Source organism: Oncorhynchus mykiss, chromosome 24 (assembly GCF_057628025.1).
Source record: "Oncorhynchus mykiss isolate SJ-2025 chromosome 24, ASM5762802v1, whole genome shotgun sequence".
In the NCBI taxonomy this organism is placed as follows: domain Eukaryota; kingdom Metazoa; phylum Chordata; class Actinopteri; order Salmoniformes; family Salmonidae; genus Oncorhynchus; species Oncorhynchus mykiss.
The window spans coordinates 42,450,855-42,478,528 of NC_143045.1; the positions used below are offsets into that span (position 1 = coordinate 42,450,855).

Below are 27,674 nucleotides of genomic sequence, written 5' to 3' on the forward strand. Positions count from 1 at the left end.
GGAGAGCTCCTCTATCTAATCAAGGGAGAGCTCCTCTACCTAGTCAAGGGAGAGCTGCTCTACCTAGTCAAGGGAGAGCTCCTCTATCTAGTCAAGGGAGAGCTCCTCTATCTAGTCAATGGAGAGCTCCTCTATCTAGTCAAGGGAGAGCTCCTCTATCTAGTCAATGGAGAGCTCCTCTATCTAGTCAAGGGAGAGCTCCTCTATCTAGTCAAGGGAGAGCTCCTCTATCTAGTCAAGGGAGAGCTCCTCTATCTAGTCAAGGGAGAGCTCCTCTATCTAGTCAAGGGAGAGCTCCTCTATCTATTTAAGGGAGAGCTCCTCTACCTAGTCAAGGGAGAGCTCCTCTACCTAGTCAAGGGAGAGCTCCTCTATCTAGTCAATGGAGAGCTCCTCTACCTAGTCAAGGGAGAGCTCCTCTACCTAGTCGATGGAGAGCTGCTCTACCTAATCAATGGAGAGCTGCTCTACCTAATCAATGGAGAGCTGCTCTACCTAGTCAATGGAGAGCTGCTCTACCTAGTCAATGGAAAGCTGCTCTACCTAGTCAATGGAAAGTGTCTCTACCTAGTCAATGGAGAGCACCTCTATCTATTTAAGGGAGAGCTCCTCTATCTAGTTAAGGGAGAGCTCCTCTATCTAGTTAAGGGACAGCTCCTCTATCTATTTAAGGGAGAGCTCTATCTAGTTAAGGGATAGCTCCTCTATCTAGTTAAGGGAGAGCTCCTCTATCTAGTTAAGGGAGAGCTCCTCTATCTATTTAAGGGAGAGCTCCTCTATCTAATTAAGGGAGAGCTCCTCTATCTAGTTAAGGGAGAGCTCCTCTATCTAGTTAAGGGAGCGCTCCTCTATCTAGTTAAGGGAGAGCTTCTCTATCTAGTTAAGGGAGAGCTCCTCTATTTAGTTAAGGGAGAGCTCCTCTATCTAGTTAAGGGAGAGCTCCTCTATCTAGTTAAGGGAGAGCTCCTCTATTTAGTTAAGGGAGAGCTCCTCTATCTAGTTAAGGGAGAGCTCCTCTATCTAGTTAAGGGAGAGCTCCTCTGTCTATTTAAGGGAGAGCTCCTCTTTTTAGTTAAGGGAGAGCTCCTCTATCTAGTTAAGGGAGAGCTCCTCTGTCTATTTAAGGGAGAGCTCATCTATCTAGTCAAGGGAGAGCTCCTCTATCTAGTTAAGGGAGAGCTCCTCTACCTAGTTAAGGGAGAGCTCCTCTATCTAGTTAAGGGAGAGCTCCTCTATCTAGTCAAGGGAGAGCTCCTCTATCTAGTCAAGGGAGAGCTGCTCTACCTAGTCAAGGGAGAGCTGCTCTACCTAGTCAAGGGAGAGCTCCTCTATCTAGTCAAGGGAGAGCTCATCTATCTAGTCAAGGGAGAGCTGCTCTACCTAGTCAAGGGAGAGCTGCTCTATCTAGTCAAGGGAGAGCTGCTCTATCTAGTCAAGGGAGAGCTCCTCTATCTAGTCAAGGGAGAGCTGCTCTATCTAGTCAAGGGAGAGCTCCTCTATCTAGTCAAGGGAGAGCTGCTCTATCTAGTCAAGGGAGAGCTCCTCTATCTAGTCAAGGGAGAGCTGCTCTATCTAGTCAAGGGAGAGCTCCTCTATCTAGTCAAGGGAGAGCTGCTCTACCTAGTCAAGGGAGAGCTCCTCTATCTAGTCAAGGGAAAGCTGATCTATCTAGTCAAGGGAGAGCTCCTCTATCTAGTTAAGGGAGAGCTGCTCTACCTAGTCAAGGGAGAGCTCCTCTGTCTATTTAAGGGGGAGCTCCTCTACCTAGTCAAGGGAGAGCTGCTCTACCTAGTCAAGGGAGAGCTCCTCTATCTAGTTAAGGGAGAGCTCCTCTACCTAGTCAAGGGAGAGCTCCTCTGTCTATTTAAGGGGGAGCTCCTCTACCTAGTCAAGGGAGAGCTGCTCTACCTAGTCAAGGGAGAGCTGCTCTACCTAGTCAAGGGAGAGCTCCTCTATCTAGTTAAGGGAGAGCTCCTCTACCTAGTCAAGGGAGAGCTCCTCTGTCTATTTAAGGGGGAGCTCCTCTACCTAGTCAAGGGAGAGCTGCTCTATCTAGTCAAGGGAGAGCTGCACTACCTAGTCAAGGGAAAGCTGATCTATCTAGTCAAGGGAGAGCTCCTCTATCTAGTTAAGGGAGAGCTGCTCTACCTAGTCAAGGGAGAGCTCCTCTGTCTATTTAAGGGGGAGCTCCTCTACCTAGTCAAGGGAGAGCTGCTCTACCTAGTCAAGGGAGAGCTCCTCTATCTAGTTAAGGGAGAGCTCCTCTACCTAGTCAAGGGAGAGCTCCTCTGTCTATTTAATGGGGAGCTCCTCTACCTAGTCAAGGGAGAGCTGCTCTACCTAGTCAAGGGAGAGCTGCTCTACCTAGTCAATGCAGTCCTGTGTTAGTACTGCAGTAGGGTTCTGCTAGGCCCAGCCCACCACTCCACACCAGGTATAGCAGCAGTGTTTGGGGTCAGCTCCATTACCCGTGATTTCTGACCTCTGACCAGATAACAGAGGCTCCTTCAGTAATGACCATGTGACAGCTGAGGAGAGGAGGTTAGCTCACACCAGGAAACGGGATAGCAGGCCTTAAATATCCCTTACTGGTCGGCTTAAAAAATACACAACTTAACCTATATAATGCCTTCACATAATGCCATAAAACGGTACATTCATAATGCTATATATATTTATTCTTAATTTATTTGTACATTACTTAGACAACTTTGTGGTTCCGAAACTCTGAAGTGATACCAGGAAAAAACATTGTTAAGATTAGAATAGAGGTATATAACAGGGCTCTACTTTAGGTTTATAGAGGTATATAACAGGGCTCTACTTTAGGTTTATAGAGGTATATAACAGGGCTCTACTTTAGGTTTATAAGGTACATAACAGGGCTCTACTTTAGGTTTATAAGGTACATAACAGGGCTCTACTTTAGGTTTATAGAGGTATATAACAGGGCTCTACTTTAGGTTTATAAGGTACATAACAGGGCTCTACTTTAGGTTTATAGAGGTATATAACAGGGCTCTACTTTAGGTTTATAGAGGTATATAACAGGGCTCTACTTTAGGTTTATAAGGTATATAACAGGGCTATAAACAAAAACAAACATCAACAAAACAAAAACAAACATCAACAAAACAAAAAAACAAACATCAACAAAACAAAAACAAACATCAACAAAACAAAAAAACAAACATCAACAAAACAAAAAAACAAACATCAACAAAACAAAAACAAACATCAACAAAACCAAAAACAAACATCAACAAAATAGAGTGAGCAACAACACTCCATCATCATTCGCCGATCAGGAACCATCTGAAGGCAAACTCATCCACATCCTTAAACCGAGGTCCCGCTCATGGGACTGGACTGCAGCAACCCTTCAATCCACGGCAGAGAGCATCAAGCCTCTCCAGACCCCCCCCACCCCCGTCCCGTCCTCACACACATAAGCTGCATTAAGACACACACTCATTTCACAGTAAAGCCTCCCTAGGAAGACCTCATTCGAATGTCCATGTTTCAGTCTCTGCTGCGGAATGTGCTAGAGGGATGCCATTGGTGTTGAACAGTAAGAGAGGTGGTGGCTATAGACTAGAGGGATGCCATTGGTGTTGAACAGTAAGAGAGGTGGTGGCTATAGACTAGAGGGATGCCATTGGTGTTGAACAGTAAGAGAGGTGGTGGCTATAGACTAGAGGGATGCCATTGGTGTTGAACAGTAAGAGAGGTGGTGGCTATAGACTAGAGGGATGCCATTGGTGTTGAACAGTAAGAGAGGTGGTGGCTATAGACTAGAGGGATGCCATTGGTGTTGAACAGTAAGAGAGGGCTTAACGAGTGCTGTAATTGTGTGTATGTATGTGGGGGCTATACATGTGAAGGTCAGTGTTTATGTGTGTGAAAATAGTGGGTGTGTATATGTGTGTGAAGACTGTGTGTGTGTGTGTGTGTGTGTGTGTGTGTCTGTGTGTGTCTGTGTGTTCAGAGTGTGTGTGTGTTCAGAGTGTGTGTGTTCAGAGTGTGTGTGTGAAGACTGTGTGTATCTGTGTGTGCGTCTGTGCATTTGTTTTCGTGTGTGTGTGTGTGTGTGTGTGTGTGTTTCTGCTCTATAGCCGTGCACTAGGAGGGCTTGATGAAGAACCTCCCCCCCACAGTCAGGGTGCCATGCGGTCAGGCCAGCACAGCGGTCACATTACGGTCAGCGTGCACAAACACAGTCTAACCTCTTCCCCGCCGGCCTAGTGGCCCCCCCCGCGTCCACAGAGACACACAGAGACAGAGAAAGAACAGAGTTAACATCCTACAGATCACCTCTGACCTCTAATCTCCTGACCTCAAGCATTCACAAAGCACCTCAGAGTGCTGATCCAGAATCAGGTTTTAATTCATTATAATCTGATCCTAGTTCAGACTGCTGAGCTCAGAACCTGTCGACACCCAGGTATCCTAACTCTGCCTCCTCCGGCCTCTCCAGACCAGGAAGTGGATATGATATAGAAGATATGTTATAGATGATTTCTTTTATCTTTCTTCTGTGGATGAAAACTACAGTGTCTTCACAATGTATTCATACCCCTTTCACTTATTCCACATTTTGTTGTGTTACAGCCTGAATTCAAAATGGACTAAATGTTTTTTTTGTTTTTATCTCACTCATCTTATTTATTAATTAACCTTTATTTTACTAGGCAAGTCAGTTAATTAAGAACAAATTCTTATTTTCAATGACGGCCTAGGAACTGTGAGTTAACTGCACACAATACCCTATTAATTACATTTCTGCAAATGTATTGAAAATGAAAAACATAAATATCTCATTTACATAAGTATTCAGACCCCTGAACTGTGATGATTTCTGGGTAAGTATCTAAGAGCTTCGCAAACATGTATTTTACAATATTTTAAATTATTCAAGCGCTGACAAGTTGGTTGTTGATCATTGCCAGACAGACATTTTCATGTCTTGCCATAGATTTTCAAGCTGATTGAAGTCAAAACTGTAACTAGGCCACTCAGGAACATTCAATGTCGTCTTGGCAAGCAACTCCATTGTATATTTGGCCTTGTGTTTTAGCTTATTTGTCCTGCTTAAAAGGTACATTTGTCTCCCAGTGTCTGTTGGAAAGCAGATTGAACCAGGTTTCAGCTAGGATTTTGCCTGTGCTTAGCTAAAAAAATTTATCCTAAAAAACTCCCTAGTCCTTGCCAATGACAAGCATACCTATAACATGATGCAGCCACCACTATGAGACTGGTACTCAGTGATGTTTTGTGTTGGATTTTCCCCAAACATAACAGTTTGTATTCAGGACAGAAAGTTTGTTTTGTTGCCATTTTTATTAATGTATTATTTATTATACATTTTTTACTTTAGTGCCTTATTGCAAACAGGATGCATGTTGTGGAATATTTTTATTCTGTACAGGCTTCCTTTTTTCACTGTGTTAATTAGGTTAGTATTGTGGAGTTAACTACCATGTTGTTGATCCATCCTCAGTTCTCTCCTATCAGAGTCAATAAACTCTGTAACTGTTTTAAAGTCACCATTGTTCTCATGGTGAAATCCCTGAGCGGTTTCCTTCCTCTCCGGCAACTGAGTTAGGAAGGACGCCTGTATCTTTGTAGTGACTGGGTGTATTGATACACTATCCAAAGCATAGTTAATAACTTCGCTATGCACAAAGGGATATTCAACGTCTGTTTTTTTCCCCTTTACCAATAAACCAATAGGTGCCCTTTGTGAGGCATTGGAAAACCTCCCTTGTCTTTGTGATTGAATCTGTGTTTGAAATGCACTGCTCAACTGAGAGTCCTTACAGATAATTGTATGTGTGGGGTACAGAGATGAGGTAGTCATTCAACCATCATGTTAAACACTATTATTGTACACAGAAAGTCCATGGGACTTATTATGTGATTTGTGAAGCACATTTTTACTCTTGAATTTATTTAGGCTCCTCGTCATAACAAAGAAGTTGAATACTTATTGACCTTATTGAATACTTATTGATATTTATTATACTTAAGACATTTCTGCTTTACGTGTTTAATTAACTTGTGAAACATTTCTAAAAACAGAATTCCACGTTGACATTATGGGGTATTGTGTGTAGGCCAGTGAAACAACACCTCGATTTAATCCACTGTAAATTCAGCCTGTAACAACAACAACATGTGGAAAAGGTCAAGGGGTGTGAATGCTTCCTGAAGGCACGATATCTTTTGTCTTCTAACCAAGCAGGCCTTAGGACTACAGGCATTGGTATATTATGGACTGCAATGGTTGTTTACATTAATAAAATAAACCATAGTAGATGATATATAAATGGTTGTTTACATTAATAAAATAAACCATAGTAGATTATATATAAATGGTTGTTTACATTAGTAAAATAAACCATAGTAGATTATATATAAATGGTTGTTTACATTAATAAAATAAACCATAGTAGATTATATATAAATGGTAACATGTTATGAGCCGTTGATACCCGTTTTACTCATGATGGATGCAGCCTCACCTTGCTCATCTTACTCTTGCTGTCAGCGGTCAGGAAAGACATGTTGTTGATCTCATTCATTACCACAAAGTTTTGCTCCTCACGCTTGAAGTTCTGAAATGCAGGGAAGGACAAAAGGGAATGAATAAGGGAGAGAAAGGGAGAGAAACATAGAGAAAGGGAGAGAAACAGAGAGAAAGGGAGAGAAACAGAGAGAAAGGGAGAGAAACAGAGAGAAAGGGAGAGAAACAGAGAGAAAGGGAGAGGAACAGAGAGAAAGGGAGAGAAACAGAGAGAAAGGGAGAGAAACAGAGAGAAAGGGAGAGGAACAGAGAGAAAGGGAGAGGAACAGAGAGAAAGGGAGAGGAACAGAGAGAAAGGGAGAGAAACAGAGAGAAAGGGAGAGAAACATAGAGAAAGGGAGAGGAACAGAGAGAAAGGGAGAGAAACAGAGAGAAAGGGAGAGAAACAGAGAGAAAGGGAGAGGAACAGAGAGAAAGGGAGAGAAACAGAGAGAAAGGGAGAGAAACAGAGAGAAAGGGAGAGGAACAGAGAGAAAGGGAGAGGAACAGAGAGAAAGGGAGAGAAAGGGAGAGGAACAGAGAGAAAGGGAGAGAAACAGAGAGAAAGGGAGAGAAACATAGAGAAAGGGAGAGGAACAGAGAGAAAGGGAGAGAAACAGAGAGAAAGGGAGAGAAACAGAGAGAAAGGGAGAGGAACAGAGAGAAAAAAACGACCTGTCTCTATTCAAAACGGTTAAAAAATAAATAACCTGTATATAACCTGTAAATAACCTCCAAAACAAATGGCAACAATAATCATTCCTTGCCATGTGAAGTAGTCACTACAAGACAACTAGTAAAATGCTCTAATCATGTATTCATGTAGGATAACATTTCAGAATAAATCAGTAGGACAACTGGACCCCTTGAGTGCCAGTACCAATACCACAGTCAGTCCAGCAACACTCAGTAAGAGGATTCGTAACCTCACAAGTTAAATTGCTATTGATAATAGCAACATAGGAATCACTCAGAGTGCAGCACTGGGATGGGAATCTCCATTGCACTCTTCCAATGGTTAACACACACACCACTAATAAATAGAACCCTCCGTTCAGGAGAAAAGTTATTAGAAGTCATGAACCACGATCACACCACGTACGACTGGTCCAATACTTAGAGTACTTCCTTCATGAGGTTAGCTCCTCCGTGGGTAACATAGCTATGAAGTAGACTTCTTCATACCTACCGCTACTACAATAGTGGAAGACAGTGACTGGTAGTAAAACCACTACAGACTCCCTCGACACCAATTCTGACTGACCTCCAGGCATTGACCTGAACATTACCTGACTACGTCAGACTCATTCTGAACAAGTTGTAATCTGCCAGGATACTTGGTTTCCTTCCCTTGACATGTGTGCTTGTGTAAGCATAAACACACATGCACAACGGAACATCCCATTAGGATTGATGCTAGGATCACTTAACCTCTTGAAACTAGGCGGAACTATTTTTATTTTTGGAAAAATAACGTTCCCACAATAAACCGCCTATTTCTCAGGACCAGATGCTAGAATATGCATATAATTGACAGCTTGGATAGAAAAGACTCTAAAGTTTCAAAACTGTCAAAATATTGTCTGTGAGTATAACATAACTGATACTGCAGGCGAAACTCTGAGGAAAATCCAATCAGGAAGTGCCTCTTATTTTGAAACCGTTGTGTTCCTATGCACCCCTATTGGCCATTGAAAGGGATATCAACCAGATTCCCTTTTCTACGTATTCCCTAAGGTGTCTACAGCCTTTAGATGTAGTTTCAGGCCTTTATGTTGAAGAATGAGCGTAAACGACTACATTGCGTGAGTGGCCAGCTGAGGGCTCTCAGAGTGATTCTTGCGTAAAAGACAGAGGTAGTCATTTTTCCTCTCGCTCCTACTGAAAAGCCAATTGTCCCAGTTGATATATTATCGAATAGATATTTGAAAAACACCTTGAGGATTGATTAGAAAAAAACTTTTGCCATGTTTCTGTCGATATTATGGATATAATTTGGAATTTCCGGTGGATTTCTCAACATAACGTGACAAACAAATGGAGGTATTTGGGTATAAAAATATCTTTATGGAACAAAAGGAACATTTGCTGTCTAACTGGGAGTCTCGTGAGTGAAAACATCCAAAGATCATCAAAGGTAAACGGTTAATTTGATTGCTTTTCTGATTTTCGTGACCAGGCTTCCTGCTGCTAGCTGGACATAATGCTATGCTAGGCTATCGATAAACTTACACAAACAAATGCTTGTTTAGAATGCATAAGATACTGTATTTACGATAGCGCAGCTTCGCCTTTTGTTCCTCAGTCTTCCCGCTCTTTCACTCAAACACAACCCTTTTCTTTTGTGTAACCAGCTGTCATATCTGTTCCGCCCGCTAGGGACGTTTTCCTTTATGACGTAACTTGTAATCAAGGTATGATTAATTGTGTGTAATTCTGTGTGATTAGTTAGGTATTTAGTAAATAAATAATTCAATCCAATTTTGTATTGCTGATTCAACTTGTTAGCCAGGGTTCGTGAAGAAGAATTTACAACTTTCAGATGAGACTGAATTAAGGTGACAATTAATATTGACTGCTATTGATGTAAAATATTACTAGGTCTTTAAGAGTTTATTCGGAAGATAACAGCTCTATAAATATTATTTTGTGGTGCTCCGACTCCCTAGTTAATTACATTTACATGATTAGCTCAATCAGGTAATATTAATTACGGATAAATTATTTTATAGAATAGCATGTCATATCACTTAATCCGGCATAGCCAAAGACACGACACTGCCTATACCATAACCCCACCGCCACCATGGGGCACTCTGTTCACAACGTTGACATCAGCAAACCGCTCGCCCACACGAAACAATACACACGGTCTGCAGTTGTGAGGCCGGCATTCTCTAATTCTCTAAAACGACGTTGGAGTCGGCTTATGGTAGAGAAATTAACAATAAATTATCTGGCAACAGCTCTGGTGGACATTCCTGCAGTCAGCATACCAAAAACTTGAGGTATCTGTGTTGTATAGACAAAACTGCACATTTTAGAGAGGCCTTTTATTGTCCCTCAGCACAAGGTGCACCTGTGCAATAATCATGCTGTTTAATTAGCTTCTTGGTATTCCACCACCTGTCAGGTGGATGGATTTTCTTGGCAAAGGAGAAATGGGAGGGTGGTTGGGTGTGGGTGTCTGTGTTAAAGGAGGTAGGGGGCACACTCACATGGTGGGTGGGTGGGTGTGTGTCTGTGTGTTAAAGGAGGTAGGGGGCACACTCACATGAGACTTGGACCAGAAGATGAACACCTCTCCAACCATCCTGAAGAGTTCCTCAGCATCTGGGTCTGGACAGGTCAACCATCGAGCCCTGAACAACAAGAAAAGGATCAGGTGGATTTTGTGTGTGATTGTGTGTGTGATTGTGTGTGCACGTGTTGGTTTATGACTCCACAGTACCTGTTGTTATCCACATATCTGATCAGTAGAGGGTACAGAGCGTAGAGGTCTCTGCAGAGAACAGCAAACTCATCCCTAATGGTTCCTTCCTCACTGTCCACCTCAGACTTCCCCTCCAGTCTCAGCTGCTCCTCCTCAGCCACTACCTTCCCACTGCGTTTCTTCAGTTTCTCCATGGTCGGGATGAAATGAGACTTCAACATCTCAGGCTTGGCCCTGCTAACGATGGGCTGGGCAAACACTGGACAAGTACAGGACACACAGGGCCCATTGTTGAAAGGTCGTTACTCAACGCCCATAGAAAAGCAAGGTTAGCAACAATTGATCTCTGAACACATAACCATGAACTGAAAACGACATCATTTCTAAAACAAAACATCTCCCCACCAACCAGCCAGTCATCTCCCTCTCCTCCCCCCACCAACCAGCCAGTCATCCCCCTCTCCTCTCCTCCCCCCACCAACCAGCCAGTCATCTCCCTCTCCTCCCCCCACCAACCAGCCAGTCATCCCCCTCTCCTCTCCTCCCCCCACCAACCAGCCAGTCATCTCCCTCTCCTCTCCTCCTCCCACCAACCAGCCAGTCATCTCCCTCTCCTCCCCCCACCAACCAGCCAGTCATCTCCCACTCCTCTCCCTCTCCTCCCCCCACCAACCAGCCAGTCATCTCCCTCTCCTCTCCTCTTCTCCCCCCACCAACCAGCCAATCATCTCCCTCTCCTCCCCCTACCAACCAGCTAGTCATCTCCCTCTCCTCTCCTCTCCTCTCCTCCCCCCACCAACCAGCCAGTCATCTCCCTCTCCTCTCCTCCTCCCACCAACCAGCCAGTCATCTCCCTCTCCTCCCCCCACCAACCAGCCAGTCATCTCCCTCTCCTCTCCTCTCCTCCCCCCACCAACCAGCCAGTCATCTCCCTCTCCTCTCCTCTCCTCTCCTCCCCCCACCAACCAGCCAGTCATCTCCCTCTCCTCTCCCCACCAACCAGCCAGTCATCTCCCTCTCCTCTCCTCCCCCCACCAACCAGCCAGTCATCTCCCTCTCCTCCCCCCACCAACCAGCCAGTCATCTCCCTCTCCTCTCCTCTCCTCCCCCCACAAACCAGCCAGTCATCTCCCTCACCTCCCCCCACCAACCAGCCAGTCACCTCCCTTTCCTCCCCCCACCAACCAGCCAGTCATCTCCCTCTCCTCCCCCCACCAACCAGCCAGTCATCTCCCTCTCCTCCCCCCACCAACCAGCCAGTCATCTCCCTCTCCTCTCCTCCCCCCACCAACCAACCAGCCAGTCATCTCCCTCTCCTCCCCCCACCAACCAGCCAGTCATCTCCCTCTCTTCCCCCCACCAACCAGCCAGTCATCTCCCTCTTCCCCCCACCAACCAGCCAGTAATCTCCCTCTCCTCTCCTCCCCCAACCAACCAGCCAGTAATCTCCCTCTCCTCCCCCCACCAACCAGCCAGTTATCTCCCTCTCCTCCCCCCACCAACCAGCCAGTCATCTCCATCTCCTCCCCCCACCAACCAGCCAGTCATCTCCCTCTCCTCCCTCCACCAACCAGCCAGTCATCTCCCTCTCCTCCCCCCACCAACCAGCCAGTCATCCCCCCCCCCCCACCAACCTGCCAGGCGTTTCATCCAGGAGGCTTCGTCTATCCCCAGATTATTCACCACTATCTTCATGATGTTGCCCAGCAACTGGTTGAGTTGTTCTGAGGTGACGTCAGTACAGAGCTGACCGTCCAGGTCGGGGTAGTTCTCCAGACCTCTTTCCCACCAACGGGGAAGGTAGTTACACAGCATGGGCAGGGTGATCTCGATAACGTGGGGCATCTCAGTGTAGCGAGCCCCTGACTCTGCCAGGTCCCCGATCTCCTTCATCAGGACATCTAGCTCTGGGATGTCCGTACACAGCTCCTCTACTTGGTTGGGCAGGCCCAGGACTGGCAGGGGTAGAGAGATGAGGGGGGGGAGAGAAGGAGGACGGGGAGGAGAAGGAGGACAGGGTGGAGAAGGAGGACAGGGTGGAGAAGTAGGACGGGGAGGAGAAGGAGGACAGGGTGGAGAAGGAGGACGGGGAGGAGAAGGAGGAAGGGGAGGAGAAGGAGGACGAGGTGGAGAAGGAGGACAGGGTGGAGAAGTAGGACGGGAGGAGAAGGAGGACAGGGTGGAGAAGTAGGACGGGGAGGAGAAGGAGGAAGGGGAGGAGAAGGAGGACGGGGTGTTTGGTGTTTATACTTGCGTACTATTGTTTGTACAGATGAACATAGTACATTCAGGTGTTTGGAAATTGCTCCCAAGGATGAACATGACTTGTGGATGTCTACAATTTATTTTCTGAAGTCTTGGCTGATTTCTTTTGATTTTCCCATGATGTCAAGCAAAGAGGCACTGAGTTTAAAGAAAGGCATTGAAATACATCCTCAGGTACACCTCCAATTGACTAAAATTATGTCAATTAGCCTATCAGAAACTTCTAAAGCCATGACATAATTTTCATGAATTTTCCAAGCTGTTTAAAGGCACAGTCAACTTAGCGTAAGGAAACTTATGACCCGCTGGAATTGTGATACAGTGAATTATAAGTGAAATAATCTGTCTTGTGTCATGCACAAAACTATAGTTTGTTCACAAGAAATGTGTGGAGTGGTTGAAGAACGAGTTTTAATGACACCAACCTAAGTGTATGTAAACTTCCGACTTCAACTGTATATAGATAGAGAGACAGAAATATATACATAGATAGAGAGACAGATATAGAGAGACAGATATAGATAGAGAGACAGATATAGATAGAGAGACAGATATAGATAGAGAGACAGATATAGAGAGAGAGACAGATAGAGAGACAGATATAGAGAGAGAGACAGATAAAGATAGAGAGACAGATATAGATAGAGAGACAGATAAAGATAGAGAGACAGATATAGATTAAGAGACAGATAAAGACAGAGAGACAGATATAGATAGAGAGACAGATATAGATAGAGACAGATATAGATAGAGAGACAGATAAAGATAGAGAGACAGATAAAGATAGAGAGACAGATATAGATAGAGAGACAGAAAGATAGAGAGACAGATATAGATAGAGAGACAGATATAGATAGAGAGACAGATATAGATAGAGAGATAGATATAGATAGAGAGACAGATAAAGATAGAGACAGATATACAGTGCCTTGCGAAAGTATTCGGCCCCCTTGAACTTTGCGACCTTTTGCCACATTTCAGGCTTCAAACATAAAGATATAAAACTGTATTTTTTTTGTGAAGAATCAACAACAAGTGGGACACAATCATGAAGTGGAACGACATTTATTGGATATTTCAAACTTTTTTAACAAATCAAAAACTGAAAGATTGGGCGTGCAAAATTATTCAGCCCCTTTACTTTCAGTGCAGCAAACTCTCTCCAGAAGTTCAGTGAGGATCTCTGAATGATCCAATGTTGACCTAAATGACTAATGATGATAAATACAATCCACCTGTGTGTAATCAAGTCTCCGTATAAATGCACCTGCACTGACCACTCTCAGAGGTCCGTCAAAAGCGCAGAGAGCATCATGAAGAACAAGGAACACACCAGGCAGGTCCGAGATACTGTTGTGAAGAAGTTTAAAGCCGGATTTGGATACAAAAAGATTTCCCAAGCTTTAAACATCCCAAGGAGCACTGTGCAAGCGATAATATTGAAATGGAAGGAGTATCAGACCACTGCAAATCTACCAAGACCTGGCCGTCCTTCTAAACTTTCAGCTCATACAAGGAGAAGACTGATCAGAGATGCAGCCAAGAGGCCCATGATCACTCTGGATGAACTGCAGAGATCTTACAGCTGAGGTGGGAGACTCTGTCCATAGGACAACAATCAGTCGTATATTGCACAAATCTGGCCTTTATGGAAGAGTGGCAAGAAGAAAGGCATTTCTTAAAGATATCCATAAAAAGTGTTGTTTAAAGTTTGCCACAAGCCATCTGGGAGACACACCAAACATGTGGAAGAAGGTGCTCTGGTCAGATGAAACCAAAATTGAACTTTTTGCCAACAATGCAAAACGTTATGTTTGGCGTAAAAGCAACACAGCTGAACACACCATCCCCACTGTCAAACATGGTGGTGGCAGCATCATGGTTTGGGCCTGCTTTTCTTCAGCAGGGACAGGGAGATGGTTAAAATTGATGGGAAGATGGATGGAGCCAAATACAGGACCATTTTGGAAGAAAACCTGATGGAGTATGCAAAAGACCTGAGACTGGGACGGAGATTTGTCTTCCAACAAGACAATGATCCAAAACATAAAGCAAAATCTACAATGGAATGGTTCAAAAATAAACATATCCAGGTGTTAGAATGGCCAAGTCAAAGTCCAGACCTGAATCCAATCGAGAATCTGTGGAAAGAACTGAAAACTGCTGTTCACAAATGCTCTCCATCCAACCTCACTGAGCTCGAGCTGTTTTGCAAGGAGGAATGGGAAAAAATGTCAGTCTCTCGATGTGCAAAACTGATAGAGACATACCCCAAGCGACTTACAGCTGTAATCGTAGCAAAAGGTGGCGCTACAAAGTATTAACTTAAGGGGGATGAATAATTTTGCACGCCCAATTTTTCAGTTTTTGATTTGTTAAAAAAGTTTGAAATATCCAATAAATGTCGTTCCACTTCATGATTGTGTCCCACTTGTTGTTGATTCTTCACAAAAAAATACAGTTTTATATCTTTATGTTTGAAGTCTGAAATGTGGCAAAAGGTCGCAAAGTTCAAGGGGGCCGAATACTTTCGCAAGGCACTGTAGATAGAGAGACAGATATAGATAGAGAGACAGATATAAATAGAGAGACAGATATAGATAGAGAGACAGATATAGATAGAGAGATAGATATATAGATTTAGATACAGCTATTTCGACATGGAGACACGTATTTAGAGACAGACAGGTTTGACTCACTGCCTCTCTCTCTGGGTGTCTTCGTGGTGTACACAGAGTAGGCGTTGTACTCGTTGAGGCCGGGCTCCAGGTAGGCGACAGGCATGGCCGCGGCAAGATTAGCCAGACACTCCCCCAGAGCCGGCCTCTGCCTGTATACAGACACGACAAAACGTTATTGGTCTGACGCCCATGGACTGCAAAGGGTGTTATAATAACAGAACAGAAACCTGAACAAACAAACATCAGGATCAGCGATAATAACCAGAGACACTATAAACACCAGGCCCACAGGGATAATAACCACTATAAACACTGAGTCCACAGGGATAATAACCACTATAAACACTGAGCCCACAGGGATAATAACCACTATAAACACTGAGTCCACAGGGATAATAACCACTATAAACACTGAGCCCAAAGGGATAATAACCACTATAAACACTGAGTCCACAGGGATAACAACCACTATAAACACTGAGCCCACAGGGATAATAACCACTATAAACACTGAGCCCACAGGGATAATAACCACTATAAACACTAGGCCCACAGGGATAATAACCACTATAAACACTGAGCCCACAGGGATAATAACCACCATAAACACTGAGCCCATAATATATAGAATAATAACCACTATAAACACTGAGCCCACAGGGATAATAACCACTATAAACACTGAGCCGACAGGGATAATAACCACTATAAACACTGAGCCCACAGGGATAACAACCATTATAAACACTGAGCCCACAGGGATAACAACCATTATAAACACTGAGCCCACAGGGATAATAACCACTATAAACACTGAGCCCATAATATATAGAATAATAACCACTATAAACACTGAGCCCACAGGGATAATAACCACTATAAACACTGAGCCCACAGGGATAATAACCATTATAAACACTGCGCCCACAGGGATAATAACCACTATAAACACTGAGCCCACAGGGATAATAACCACTATAAACACTGAGCCCACAGGGATAATAACCACTATAAACACTGAGCCCACAGGGATAATAACCACTATAAACACTGAGCCCATAATATATAGAATAATAACCACTATAAACACTCAGCCCACAGGGATAATAACCATTATAAACACTGAGCCCACAGGGATAATAACCACTATAAACACTGAGCCCACAGGGATAATAACCATTATAAACACTGAGCCCACAGGGATAATAACCACTATAAACACTGAGCCCACAGGGATAATAACCACTATAAACACTGAGCCCACAGGGATAATAACCATTATAAACACTGAGCCCACAGGGATAATAACCACTATAAAACACTGAGCCCACAGGGATAATAACCATTATAAACACTGAGCCCACAGGGATAATAACCACTATAAACACTGAGCCCATAATATATAGAATAATAACCACTATAAACACTCAGCCCACAGGGATAATAACCATTATAAACACTGAGCCCACAGGGATAATAACCACTATAAACACTCAGCCCACAGGGATAATAACCATTATAAACACTGAGCCCACAGGGATAATAACCACTATAAACACTGAGCCCACAGGGATAATAACCACTATAAAAACTGAGCCGACAGGGATAATAACCACTATAAACACTGAGCCCATAATATATAGAATAATAACCACTATAAACACTCAGCCCACAGGGATAATAACCATTATAAACACTGAGCCCACAGGGATAATAACCACTATAAACACTGAGCCCATAATATATAGAATAATAACCACTATAAACACTGAGCCCACAGGGATAATAACCACTATAAACACTGAGCCCATAATATATAGAATAATAACCACTATAAACACTGAGCCCACAGGGATAATAACCACTATAAACACTGAGCCCACAGGGATAATAACCACTATAAACACTAGGCCCACAGGGATAATAACCACTATAAACACTGAGCCCACAGGGATAATAACCACCATAAACACTGAGCCCATAATATATAGAATAATAACCACTATAAACACTGAGCCCACAGGGATAATAACCACTATAAACACTGAGCCGACAGGGATAATAACCACTATAAACACTGAGCCCACAGGGATAACAACCATTATAAACACTGAGCCCACAGGGATAACAACCATTATAAACACTGAGCCCACAGGGATAATAACCACTATAAACACTGAGCCCATAATATATAGAATAATAACCACTATAAACACTGAGCCCACAGGGATAATAACCACTATAAACACTGAGCCCACAGGGATAATAACCATTATAAACACTGCGCCCACAGGGATAATAACCACTATAAACACTGAGCCCACAGGGATAACAACCACTATAAACACTGAGCCCACAGGGATAATAACCACTATAAACACTGAGCCCACAGGGATAATAACCACTATAAACACTGAGCCCATAATATATAGAATAATAACCACTATAAACACTCAGCCCACAGGGATAATAACCATTATAAACACTGAGCCCACAGGGATAATAACCACTATAAACACTGAGCCCACAGGGATAATAACCATTATAAACACTGAGCCCACAGGGATAATAACCACTATAAACACTGAGCCCACAGGGATAATAACCACTATAAACACTGAGCCCACAGGGATAATAACCATTATAAACACTGAGCCCACAGGGATAATAACCACTATAAAACACTGAGCCCACAGGGATAATAACCATTATAAACACTGAGCCCACAGGGATAATAACCACTATAAACACTGAGCCCATAATATATAGAATAATAACCACTATAAACACTCAGCCCACAGGGATAATAACCATTATAAACACTGAGCCCACAGGGATAATAACCACTATAAACACTCAGCCCACAGGGATAATAACCATTATAAACACTGAGCCCACAGGGATAATAACCACTATAAACACTGAGCCCACAGGGATAATAACCACTATAAAAACTGAGCCGACAGGGATAATAACCACTATAAACACTGAGCCCATAATATATAGAATAATAACCACTATAAACACTCAGCCCACAGGGATAATAACCATTATAAACACTGAGCCCACAGGGATAATAACCACTATAAACACTGAGCCCATAATATATAGAATAATAACCACTATAAACACTGAGCCCACAGGGATAATAACCACTATAAACACTGAGCCCATAATATATAGAATAATAACCACTATAAACACTGAGCCCATAATATATAGAATAATAACCACTATAAACACTCAGCCCACAGGGATAATAACCACTATAAACACTAATATATAGAATAATAACCACTATAAACACTGAGCCCACAGGGATAATAACCACTATAAACACTGAGCCCACAGGGATAATAACCATTATAAACACTGAGCCCACAGGGATAATAACCACTATAAAACACTGAGCCCACAGGGATAATAACCATTATAAACACTGAGCCCACAGGGATAATAACCACTATAAACACTGAGCCCATAATATATAGAATAATAACCACTATAAACACTCAGCCCACAGGGATAATAACCATTATAAACACTGAGCCCACAGGGATAATAACCACTATAAACACTGAGCCCATAATATATAGAATAATAACCACTATAAACACTGAGCCCACAGGGATAATAACCACTATAAACACTGAGCCCATAATATATAGAATAATAACCACTATAAACACTCAGCCCACAGGGATAATAACCACTATAAACACTAATATATAGAATAATAACCACTATAAACACTGAGCCCACAGGGATAATAACCACTATAAACACTGAGCCCACAGGGATAATAACCATTATAAACACTGAGCCCACAGGGATAATAACCACTATAAAACACTGAGCCCACAGGGATAATAACCATTATAAACACTGAGCCCACAGGGATAATAACCACTATAAACACTGAGCCCATAATATATAGAATAATAACCACTATAAACACTCAGCCCACAGGGATAATAACCATTATAAACACTGAGCCCACAGGGATAATAACCATTATAAACACTGAGCCCACAGGGATAATAACCACTATAAACACTAGGCCCACAGGGATAATAACCACTATAAACACTGAGCCCACAGGGATAATAACCACTATAAACACTGAGCCCACAGGAATAATAACCACTATAAACACTGAGCCCACAGGATAATAACCACTATAAACACTGAGCCCACAGGGATAATAACCATTATAAACACTGAGCCCATAATATATTGAATAATAACCACTATAAACACTAGGCCCACAGGGATAATAACCACTATAAACACTGAGCCCACAGAGATAATAACCACTATAAACACTGAGCCCACAGGGATAATAACCACTATAAACACTGAGCCCACAGGGATAATAACCACTATAAACACTGAGCCCACAGGGATAATAACCACTATAAACACTGAGCCCACAGAGATAATAACCACTATAAACACTGAGCCCACAGGGATAATAACCACTATAAACACTGAGCCCACAGGGATAATAACCACTATAAACACTGAGCCCACAGGGATAATAACCACTATAAACACTGAGCCCACAGGGATAATAACAACTATAAACACTGAGCCCACAGGGATAATAACCACTATAAACACTGAGCCCACAGGGATAATAACCACTATAAACACTGAGCCCATAATATATAGAATAATAACCACTATAAACACTGAGCCCACAGGGATAATAACCACTATAAACACTGAGCCCATAATATATAGAATAATAACCACTATAAACACTCAGCCCACAGGGATAATAACCACTATAAACACTAATATATAGAATAATAACCACTATAAACACTGAGCCCACAGGGATAATAACCACTATAAACACTGAGCCCACAGGGATAATAACCATTATAAACACTGAGCCCACAGGGATAATAACCACTATAAAACACTGAGCCCACAGGGATAATAACCATTATAAACACTGAGCCCACAGGGATAATAACCACTATAAACACTGAGCCCATAATATATAGAATAATAACCACTATAAACACTCAGCCCACAGGGATAATAACCATTATAAACACTGAGCCCACAGGGATAATAACCATTATAAACACTGAGCCCACAGGGATAATAACCACTATAAACACTAGGCCCACAGGGATAATAACCACTATAAACACTGAGCCCACAGGGATAATAACCACTATAAACACTGAGCCCACAGGAATAATAACCACTATAAACACTGAGCCCACAGGATAATAACCACTATAAACACTGAGCCCACAGGGATAATAACCATTATAAACACTGAGCCCATAATATATTGAATAATAACCACTATAAACACTAGGCCCACAGGGACAATAACCACTATAAACACTGAGCCCACAGAGATAATAACCACTATAAACACTGAGCCCACAGGGATAATAACCACTATAAACACTGAGCCCACAGGGATAATAACCACTATAAACACTGAGCCCACAGGGATAATAACCACTATAAACACTGAGCCCACAGAGATAATAACCACTATAAACACTGAGCCCACAGGGATAATAACCACTATAAACACTGAGCCCACAGGGATAATAACCACTATAAACACTGAGCCCACAGGGATAATAACCACTATAAACACTGAGCCCACAGGGATAATAACCACTATAAACACTGAGCCCACAGGGATAATAACCACTATAAACACTGAGCCCACAGGGATAATAACCACTATAAACACTGAGCCCACAGGGATAATAACCACTATAAACACTGAGCCCACAGGGATAATAACCACTATAAACACTGAGCACATACTATATAGAATAATAACCACTATAAACACTGAGCCCACAGGGATAATAACCACTTTAAACACTGAGCCCACAGGGATAATAACCACTATAAACACTGAGCCCACAGGGATAATAACCACTATAAACACTGAGCCCACAGGGATAATAACCATTATAAACACTGAGCACATAACATAGTGAACTACTTTTGACCAGAGCCCTTTGACGCTGGTGGAGAGCAGTGATTTAGATTAGATCTTATTGGATATTTCTTTGTTGACAGAGTTTCACAAATGTTTGCTTAATTAACGTATAAGAAAATGCACTGCGATACGGTGAGACATGGCATACAGGGGACAGACAGACAGACAGAGATACGGTGAGACATGGCATACAGGGGACGGACGGACAGACGGACAGACAGACAGACAGACAGACAGACAGACAGACAGACAGACAGACAGACAGACAGAGACAGACAGACAGACAGACAGACAGAGATACGGTGAGACATGGCATACAGGGGACAGACAGACAGACAGACAGACAGAGATACGGTGAGACATGGCATACAGGGGACAGACAGACAGATAGACAGACAGACAGACAGACAGACAGACAGACAGACTGCGATACGGTGAGACATGGCATACAGGGGACAGACAGACAGACAGACAGACAGACAGACAGACAGACAGACAGACAGACAGACAGACAGACAGACAGACTGCGATACGGTGAGACATGGCATAGCCCAGACATAACGTCAAACATACAACTTGATGAAAAACAAAACAAGAATGACTTTTAACCCTCCATTCCCCATAACAATATTCAATATTGTCAATATCAATATTGCCCCCCTGAAAGCAAAACTCCATTCAAAAACGGTATTTTGGTATTTCTTTCATTGTCCCAACATATTTTGAATGTCAGCAGTCAAATTTTCAAGATATCGGATTTTCAAGAAGCAAAGTGGCACATCGTCAAAATGCTTCTTGGAAGTCCGATATCTTGAAAATTTGACTGATGACATGCAAAATATTTTGGGGACTGTATCAAATGGGAAAAATAGCAAAATAGAGAATTCTTTTGATTGTAATTTCCCTTTAAGCAGGTAGTGTGTACTAACTTCTCAGCGTGAGGCGTCTTGACGGTGCCCAGCGAGTAGATGGAACACATGATCCTGTAACACGAGATCTGGAGGTCGTCCACTGGAGGGCAAAGAGACAGGAAGGAATCAGAGAAACAGACAGACAGATAGGAGTCAGAGAGACAGACAGGGGTCAGACAGACAGACAGGAGTCAGAGAGACAGACAGGAAAGAATCAGATAGACAGGGGTCAGAGAGACAGAAAGGAAGGAATCAGATAGACAGGGGTCAGAGAGACAGACAGGAGTCAGATAGACAGACAGGAGTCAGAGAGACAGACAGGAGTCAGATAGACAGGAGTCAGAGAGACAGACAGGAAGGAATCAGATAGACATGGGTCAGAGAGACAGACAGGAAGGAATCAGAGAAACAGACAGACAGATATGAGTCAGAGAGACAGACGGACAGTCAGACGGACAGACAGACAGGAGTCAGAGAGACAGACAGGAAGTAATCAGAGAAACAGACAGACAGATAGGAGTCAGAGAGACAGACAGGGGTCAGACAGACAGGAGTCGGATAGACAGACAGGGAGGAATCAAAGAAACAGACAGACAGCCAGGGGTCAGATAGACAGACAGGAGTCAGATTGACAGACAGGGGTCAGATAGACAGACAGGAGTCAGATAGACAGATAGGGGTCAGATAGACAGACAGGAGTCAGATAGACAGAAGACCGGAACCAGACAGACAGACAGACAGACAGACAGACAGACAGACAGAGAACCTATTACTAGGCTGTATGTATTGTTATTGTGGATCTCTCAATGAGGAGGCTGACCTATCATTATCAGAGCTGAGATCTTAGGACATAGAGACACCAGACTGACCCTCTATCGTTATGTGATGATGTAGACTGACCCTCTATCGTTATGTGATGATGTAGACTGACCCTCTATCGTTATGTGATGATGTAGACTGACCTTCTATCGTTATGTTAATGTGGTGATGTAGACTGGCCCTCTATCATTATGTTAATGTGATGTAGACTGGCCCTCTATCGTTATGTTAATGTGATGATGTAGACTGACCCTCTATCGTTATGTTAATGTGATGTAGACTGACCCTCTATCATTATGTTAATGTGGTGATGTAGACTGACCCTCTATCGTTATGTTAATGTGGTGATGTAGACTGGCCCTCTATCATTATGTTAATGTGATGTAGACTGACCCTCTATCATTATGTTAATGTGGTGATGTAGACTGACCCTCTATCATTATGTTAATGTGATGTAGACTGACCCTCTATCATTATGTTAATGTGATGATGTAGACTGACCCTCTATCATTATGTTAATGTGATGATATAGACTGACCCTCTATCGTTATGTTAATGTCCTGATGTAGACTGACCCTCTGTCGTTATGTTAATGTGGTGAAGCAGTTGAGGAGGTTGTCAGACTCACAGATGACGTCATCCCCAAACTGGTGCTGGGCGATGTGGTCGAACAGGGTGGTCAGGACAGGGAGCAGGGCGATGGTGGTGTAGTTGATGTTCTGGGACACACCCTTCACCTGCACACAGAGACAAAGAGATAGAGGAATGGAGGGAGAGGAAGAGAAGGGAGAGAGAGATGGAGAAGAGAGAGAGAAGGAGAGGGGTGAGTGAGAGAGATGGAGAAGAGAGAGAGAAGGAGAGGGGTGAGTGAGAGAGATGGAGAAGAGAGAGAGAAGAAGAGGGGAGAGAGATGGATGGAGAAGAGAGAGAGGGGAGAGGGGAGAGGGGAGAGAGATAGATTGAGAGAGGAGAGAGAAGAGGAGGGGAGAGAGATAGATGGAGAAGAGAGAGAGAGAAGGAGAGGGGTGAGTGAGAGAGATGGAGAAGAGAGAGAGGAGAGGGGAGAGAGATAGATGGAGAAGAGAGAGAGAGAAGGAGAGGGGAGAGAGATAGATAGATGGAGAAGAGAGAGAGAGGAGAGGGGAGAGAGAAGGAGAGGGGAGCGAGAGGAGAGAGGAGAGAGGTGGGTGAGAGATGGATGGAGAAGAGAGGGAGAAGGAGAGGGGAGAGAGAGAAGGAGAGGGGAGAGAGAGAAGGAGAGAGGAGAGAGAGAGAGGGGAGAGAGAAGGAGGGGGGAGTTAACTCAGAAGGGCAGCTGTGAGGAACCTCCTGCTGTAGGACAAACGGTATCATCTCTGACCTGGTTCCTGCTAGAAACCTTGCCCAGCTTCAGATTCTCCACCATCTTCTCGATGTCGTCTGCAGCGCTCTCAAAGAACTGACGCAGTCCTGCCTTCACAATCTCAGGACCTGACTTCATTACCGTCCTGGAGAGAGGGAAAGACAAGGGGAGAGAGATCATTACCGTCCTGGAGAGATCATTATGTAAAAACTCTACTATAGTATTGTAGTATTGTGGTATATGTGAGTTGAATTATAATGTTGTAGTATAGGTGAGTTGTATTATAGTATTGTAGTATATGTGAGTTGTATTATAGTATTGTAGTATTGTGGTATATGTGAGTTGTATTATAGTATTGTAGTATATGTGAGTTGTATTATAGTATTGTGGTATATGTGAGTTGTATTATAGTATTGTAGTATGTGTGAGTTGTATTATAGTATTGTAGTATGTGTGAGTGTGTAATATAGTATTGTAGTATATGTGAGTTGTATTATAGTATTGTAGTATATGTGAGTTGTATTATAGTATTGTAGTATGTGTGAGTGTGTAATATAGTATTGTAGTATATGTGAGTTGTATTATAGTATTGTAGTATGTGTGAGTTGTATTATAGTATTGTAGTATGTGTGAGTTGTATTATAGTATTGTAGTATATGTGAGTTGTATTATAGTATTGTAGTATATGTGAGTTGTAATATAATATTGTAGTACATGTGAGTTGTATTATAGTATTGTAGTATATGTGAGTTGTATTATAGTATTGTAGTATATGTGAGTTGTAATATAATATTGTAGTATATGTGAGTTGTAATATAATATTGTAGTATATGTGAGTTGTATTATAGTATTGGAGTATATGTGAGTTGTATTATAGTATTGTAGTATATGTGAGTTGTATTATAGTATTGTAGTATTGTGGTATATGTGAGTTGAATTATAATGTTGTAGTATAGGTGAGTTGTATTATAGTATTGTAGTATATGTGAGTTGTAATATAGTATTGTAGTATTGTGGTATATGTGAGTTGTATTATAGTATTGTAGTATATGTGAGTTGTAATATAGTATTGTAGTATGTGTGAGTGTGTATTATAGTATTGTGGTATATGTGAGTTGTATTATAGTATTGTAGTATGTGTGAGTGTGTATTATAGTATTGTGGTATATGTGAGTTGTATTATAGTATTGTAGTATGTGTGAGTTGTATTATAGTATTGGAGTATGTGTGAGTTGCTGCATAACAGGCTGACCACACCTCTCGTGTTGCAAAATAAATTTAGAAATCTATGTTATTCAATTACTGCACGCACACTGCTCGCGCGCGTCAACGAGCGTCTGCGTTTCCAAGGGCTACAATAGAACTCCTTTCTATTTCTGAGGCAGATCACGCTGAAAGTCCTGCCTCTCCCATCTCCTCGTTGGTTTATAGAAGCAGGTACCCACGGTGCCATCTTCTCATTGGTTTATAGAAGCAGGTACCCACGGTGCCATCTCCTCATTGGTTATACCCACGTGGGTGATTGAAAGACGAACTGTGTTGCCGGTCGGTATAGTAATACTATGAAAGTGTAGATGCCAATCACCATATAAGTTCAAAGATGAAAAAGCCTGGAAGGAGGAGAGATGACTAGAAACGATTCAGTTGACCGTTTTATGTGCAGATTAATTGTCGGAGTAGAGGACCTTGTGCATTTCAGTTAAAATAACAACTCAATGTTTATATCCCAGGACAAATTAGCTAGCATCAGCAAGCTAGCTAAATAGGACAAATTAGCTAGCATCAGCAAGCTAGATAAATAGGACAAATTAGCTAGCATCAGCAAGCTAGCTAAATAGGACAAATTAGCTAGCAAGTGCAAGCTAGCTAAATAGGACAAATTAGCTAGCATCAGCAAGCTAGCTAAATAGGACAAATTAGCTAGCATCAGCAAGCTAGCTAAATAGGACAAATTAGCTAGCATCAGCAAGCTAACTAGCTGAATTGCTGTACATGTTCAATGCTTTTCGACCTGTTCCCAAAGTAATGTAATTGGTTCGGAGTTTGTTTTGATATTTTAACCCGCGTGTCGTGATTGCGTTTGGTGAAAGGGGGACAAAATACACGTATGCACGAGGGCGCACGCGCGCAGCCCAGCCGGCGGAGTCAACTCCTTGCACATCTCGACAGCCAATACATCTCTGTTGCTAGGCAGAAATGTAGGTGGTACCTCTCATTGTGTGTATGTGTGTATTGTGTGTATGTCATAGGACTGTTTGTTCTTGACCTCATCTGACACATCTGGACAGCCAATCGATCTCTGTTGCCAGGCAGAACTTTAGCGATGCCTGTTCTTTCTCACTTCATCTGACTGTGACCTCGGCCCACATTCCTCCCTAATTCACTCCATGTCCTAACTTATCCGTTGACTGAAAACAGACTGCGGCCCTTCTCCTCTCCACAGGATACCTGAGATGTAACAATATCCTGTTCTGACAGAATGTAAACATCCTGCCCTCAGTAGATCTCCATTACCCTCAGTCCTAGTTGGTGTCCAACGGTGTGTATAATGTGATGTTGGCGGACGTGTTGAGCGTGTGTTACCTGGCGTCCAGTGATCGTGACAGGATGTGCAGACAATTCACCACCGCGCCAGCATCCGTTCCTGACAACACACAGAGACTCTGTTATCAATCCGTCCATCCATCAAGCAACCAATCACTCAACCAACCAACCAATCACTCAGCCAACTAACCAATCACTCAACCAACCAACCACTCACTCAACCAACCAACCAATCACTCAACCAATCAACCAATCACTCAACCAACCAACCAATCACTCAACCAACAAACCTTTTCAACCAACCAATCACTCAACGAACCAATCAATCACTCAACGAAGCAACCAATCACTCAACCAACCAATCAATCACTCAACGAGCCAACCAATCACTCAACGAACCAACCAATCACTAAACGAACCAACCAATCACTCAACGGACCAACCAATCACTCAACCAACCAATCAATCACTCAACGAACCAACCAACCAATCACTCAATGGACCAACCAATCACTCAACCAACCAATCAATCAATCACTCAACGAACCAACCAACCAATCACTCAACGAACCAATCAATCAATCAATAATACCTGGAAAATGTAGATAGAAGATAAGTAAATAACAGCTAAACTCGTTATAAAAAGGGTCAGTAGAAATAATCACTTGTTATTCTCCGAAAACAACTCAATGGTTGGTATGTCCCACCTGTTTATCCAGATACTAATGAATGACATGTCACTGTGCTGTGACTAGAAGAGTTGAACAGGATGTGTGTCATCGTGTTTGGTGGTGGACGCAGACAGAGAAGGCACTGCCTCAAGCCAAGCGCTCTAAACAAACCAACCGTACAGCACCTGAGTTAGCTAACGCCAACACCTGTGGAGGTTTGATCGTCACAACCAACACTTACTAACCACTGTGTGTATCCAGAGATGCTGACGGTTACACAACAACAACAACAACAACAACAAGAGAGGAGATGCAGCTAGCTAAGGAGAAGAGCAAAGCAGAGCAGAAGCACAACTGTGGAGAGAGGTGGAAGTTTAGAGGGAGGCAGATAGAAGGGTTGGAGAGAGGTGGAAGTTTAGAGGGAGGCAGATAGAAAGACAGAAGGAGTGGA

At 42.9% G+C, this 27,674-nt stretch overlaps 1 protein-coding gene across 5 annotated transcripts in view; it reads right to left on the minus strand.

The window, feature by feature from the left end:
- ryr1b (ryanodine receptor 1b (skeletal)) overlaps positions 1–27,674 on the minus strand; it is a 249,345-nt gene that overhangs the window by 80,455 nt on the left and 141,216 nt on the right. For 4 of the 5 annotated variants that reach the window (XM_090218991.1, XM_090218989.1, XM_090218993.1 and 1 more), the window contains 10 exons: positions 26,592–26,652; positions 24,027–24,153; positions 23,295–23,403; positions 21,866–21,947; positions 14,963–15,093; positions 11,633–11,953; positions 10,017–10,257; positions 9,840–9,927; positions 6,525–6,617; positions 4,227–4,241 (listed from right to left, as the gene is read on the minus strand). In XM_090218991.1, the coding sequence (XP_090075117.1) occupies positions 4,227–4,241; positions 6,525–6,617; positions 9,840–9,927; positions 10,017–10,257; positions 11,633–11,953; positions 14,963–15,093; positions 21,866–21,947; positions 23,295–23,403; positions 24,027–24,153; positions 26,592–26,652 (1,268 nt within the window). The remainder of the gene's footprint in view (positions 1–4,226; positions 4,242–6,524; positions 6,618–9,839; positions 9,928–10,016; positions 10,258–11,632; positions 11,954–14,962; positions 15,094–21,865; positions 21,948–23,294; positions 23,404–24,026; positions 24,154–26,591; positions 26,653–27,674) is intronic. The other variant, XM_090218990.1, reaches the window with a different exon arrangement.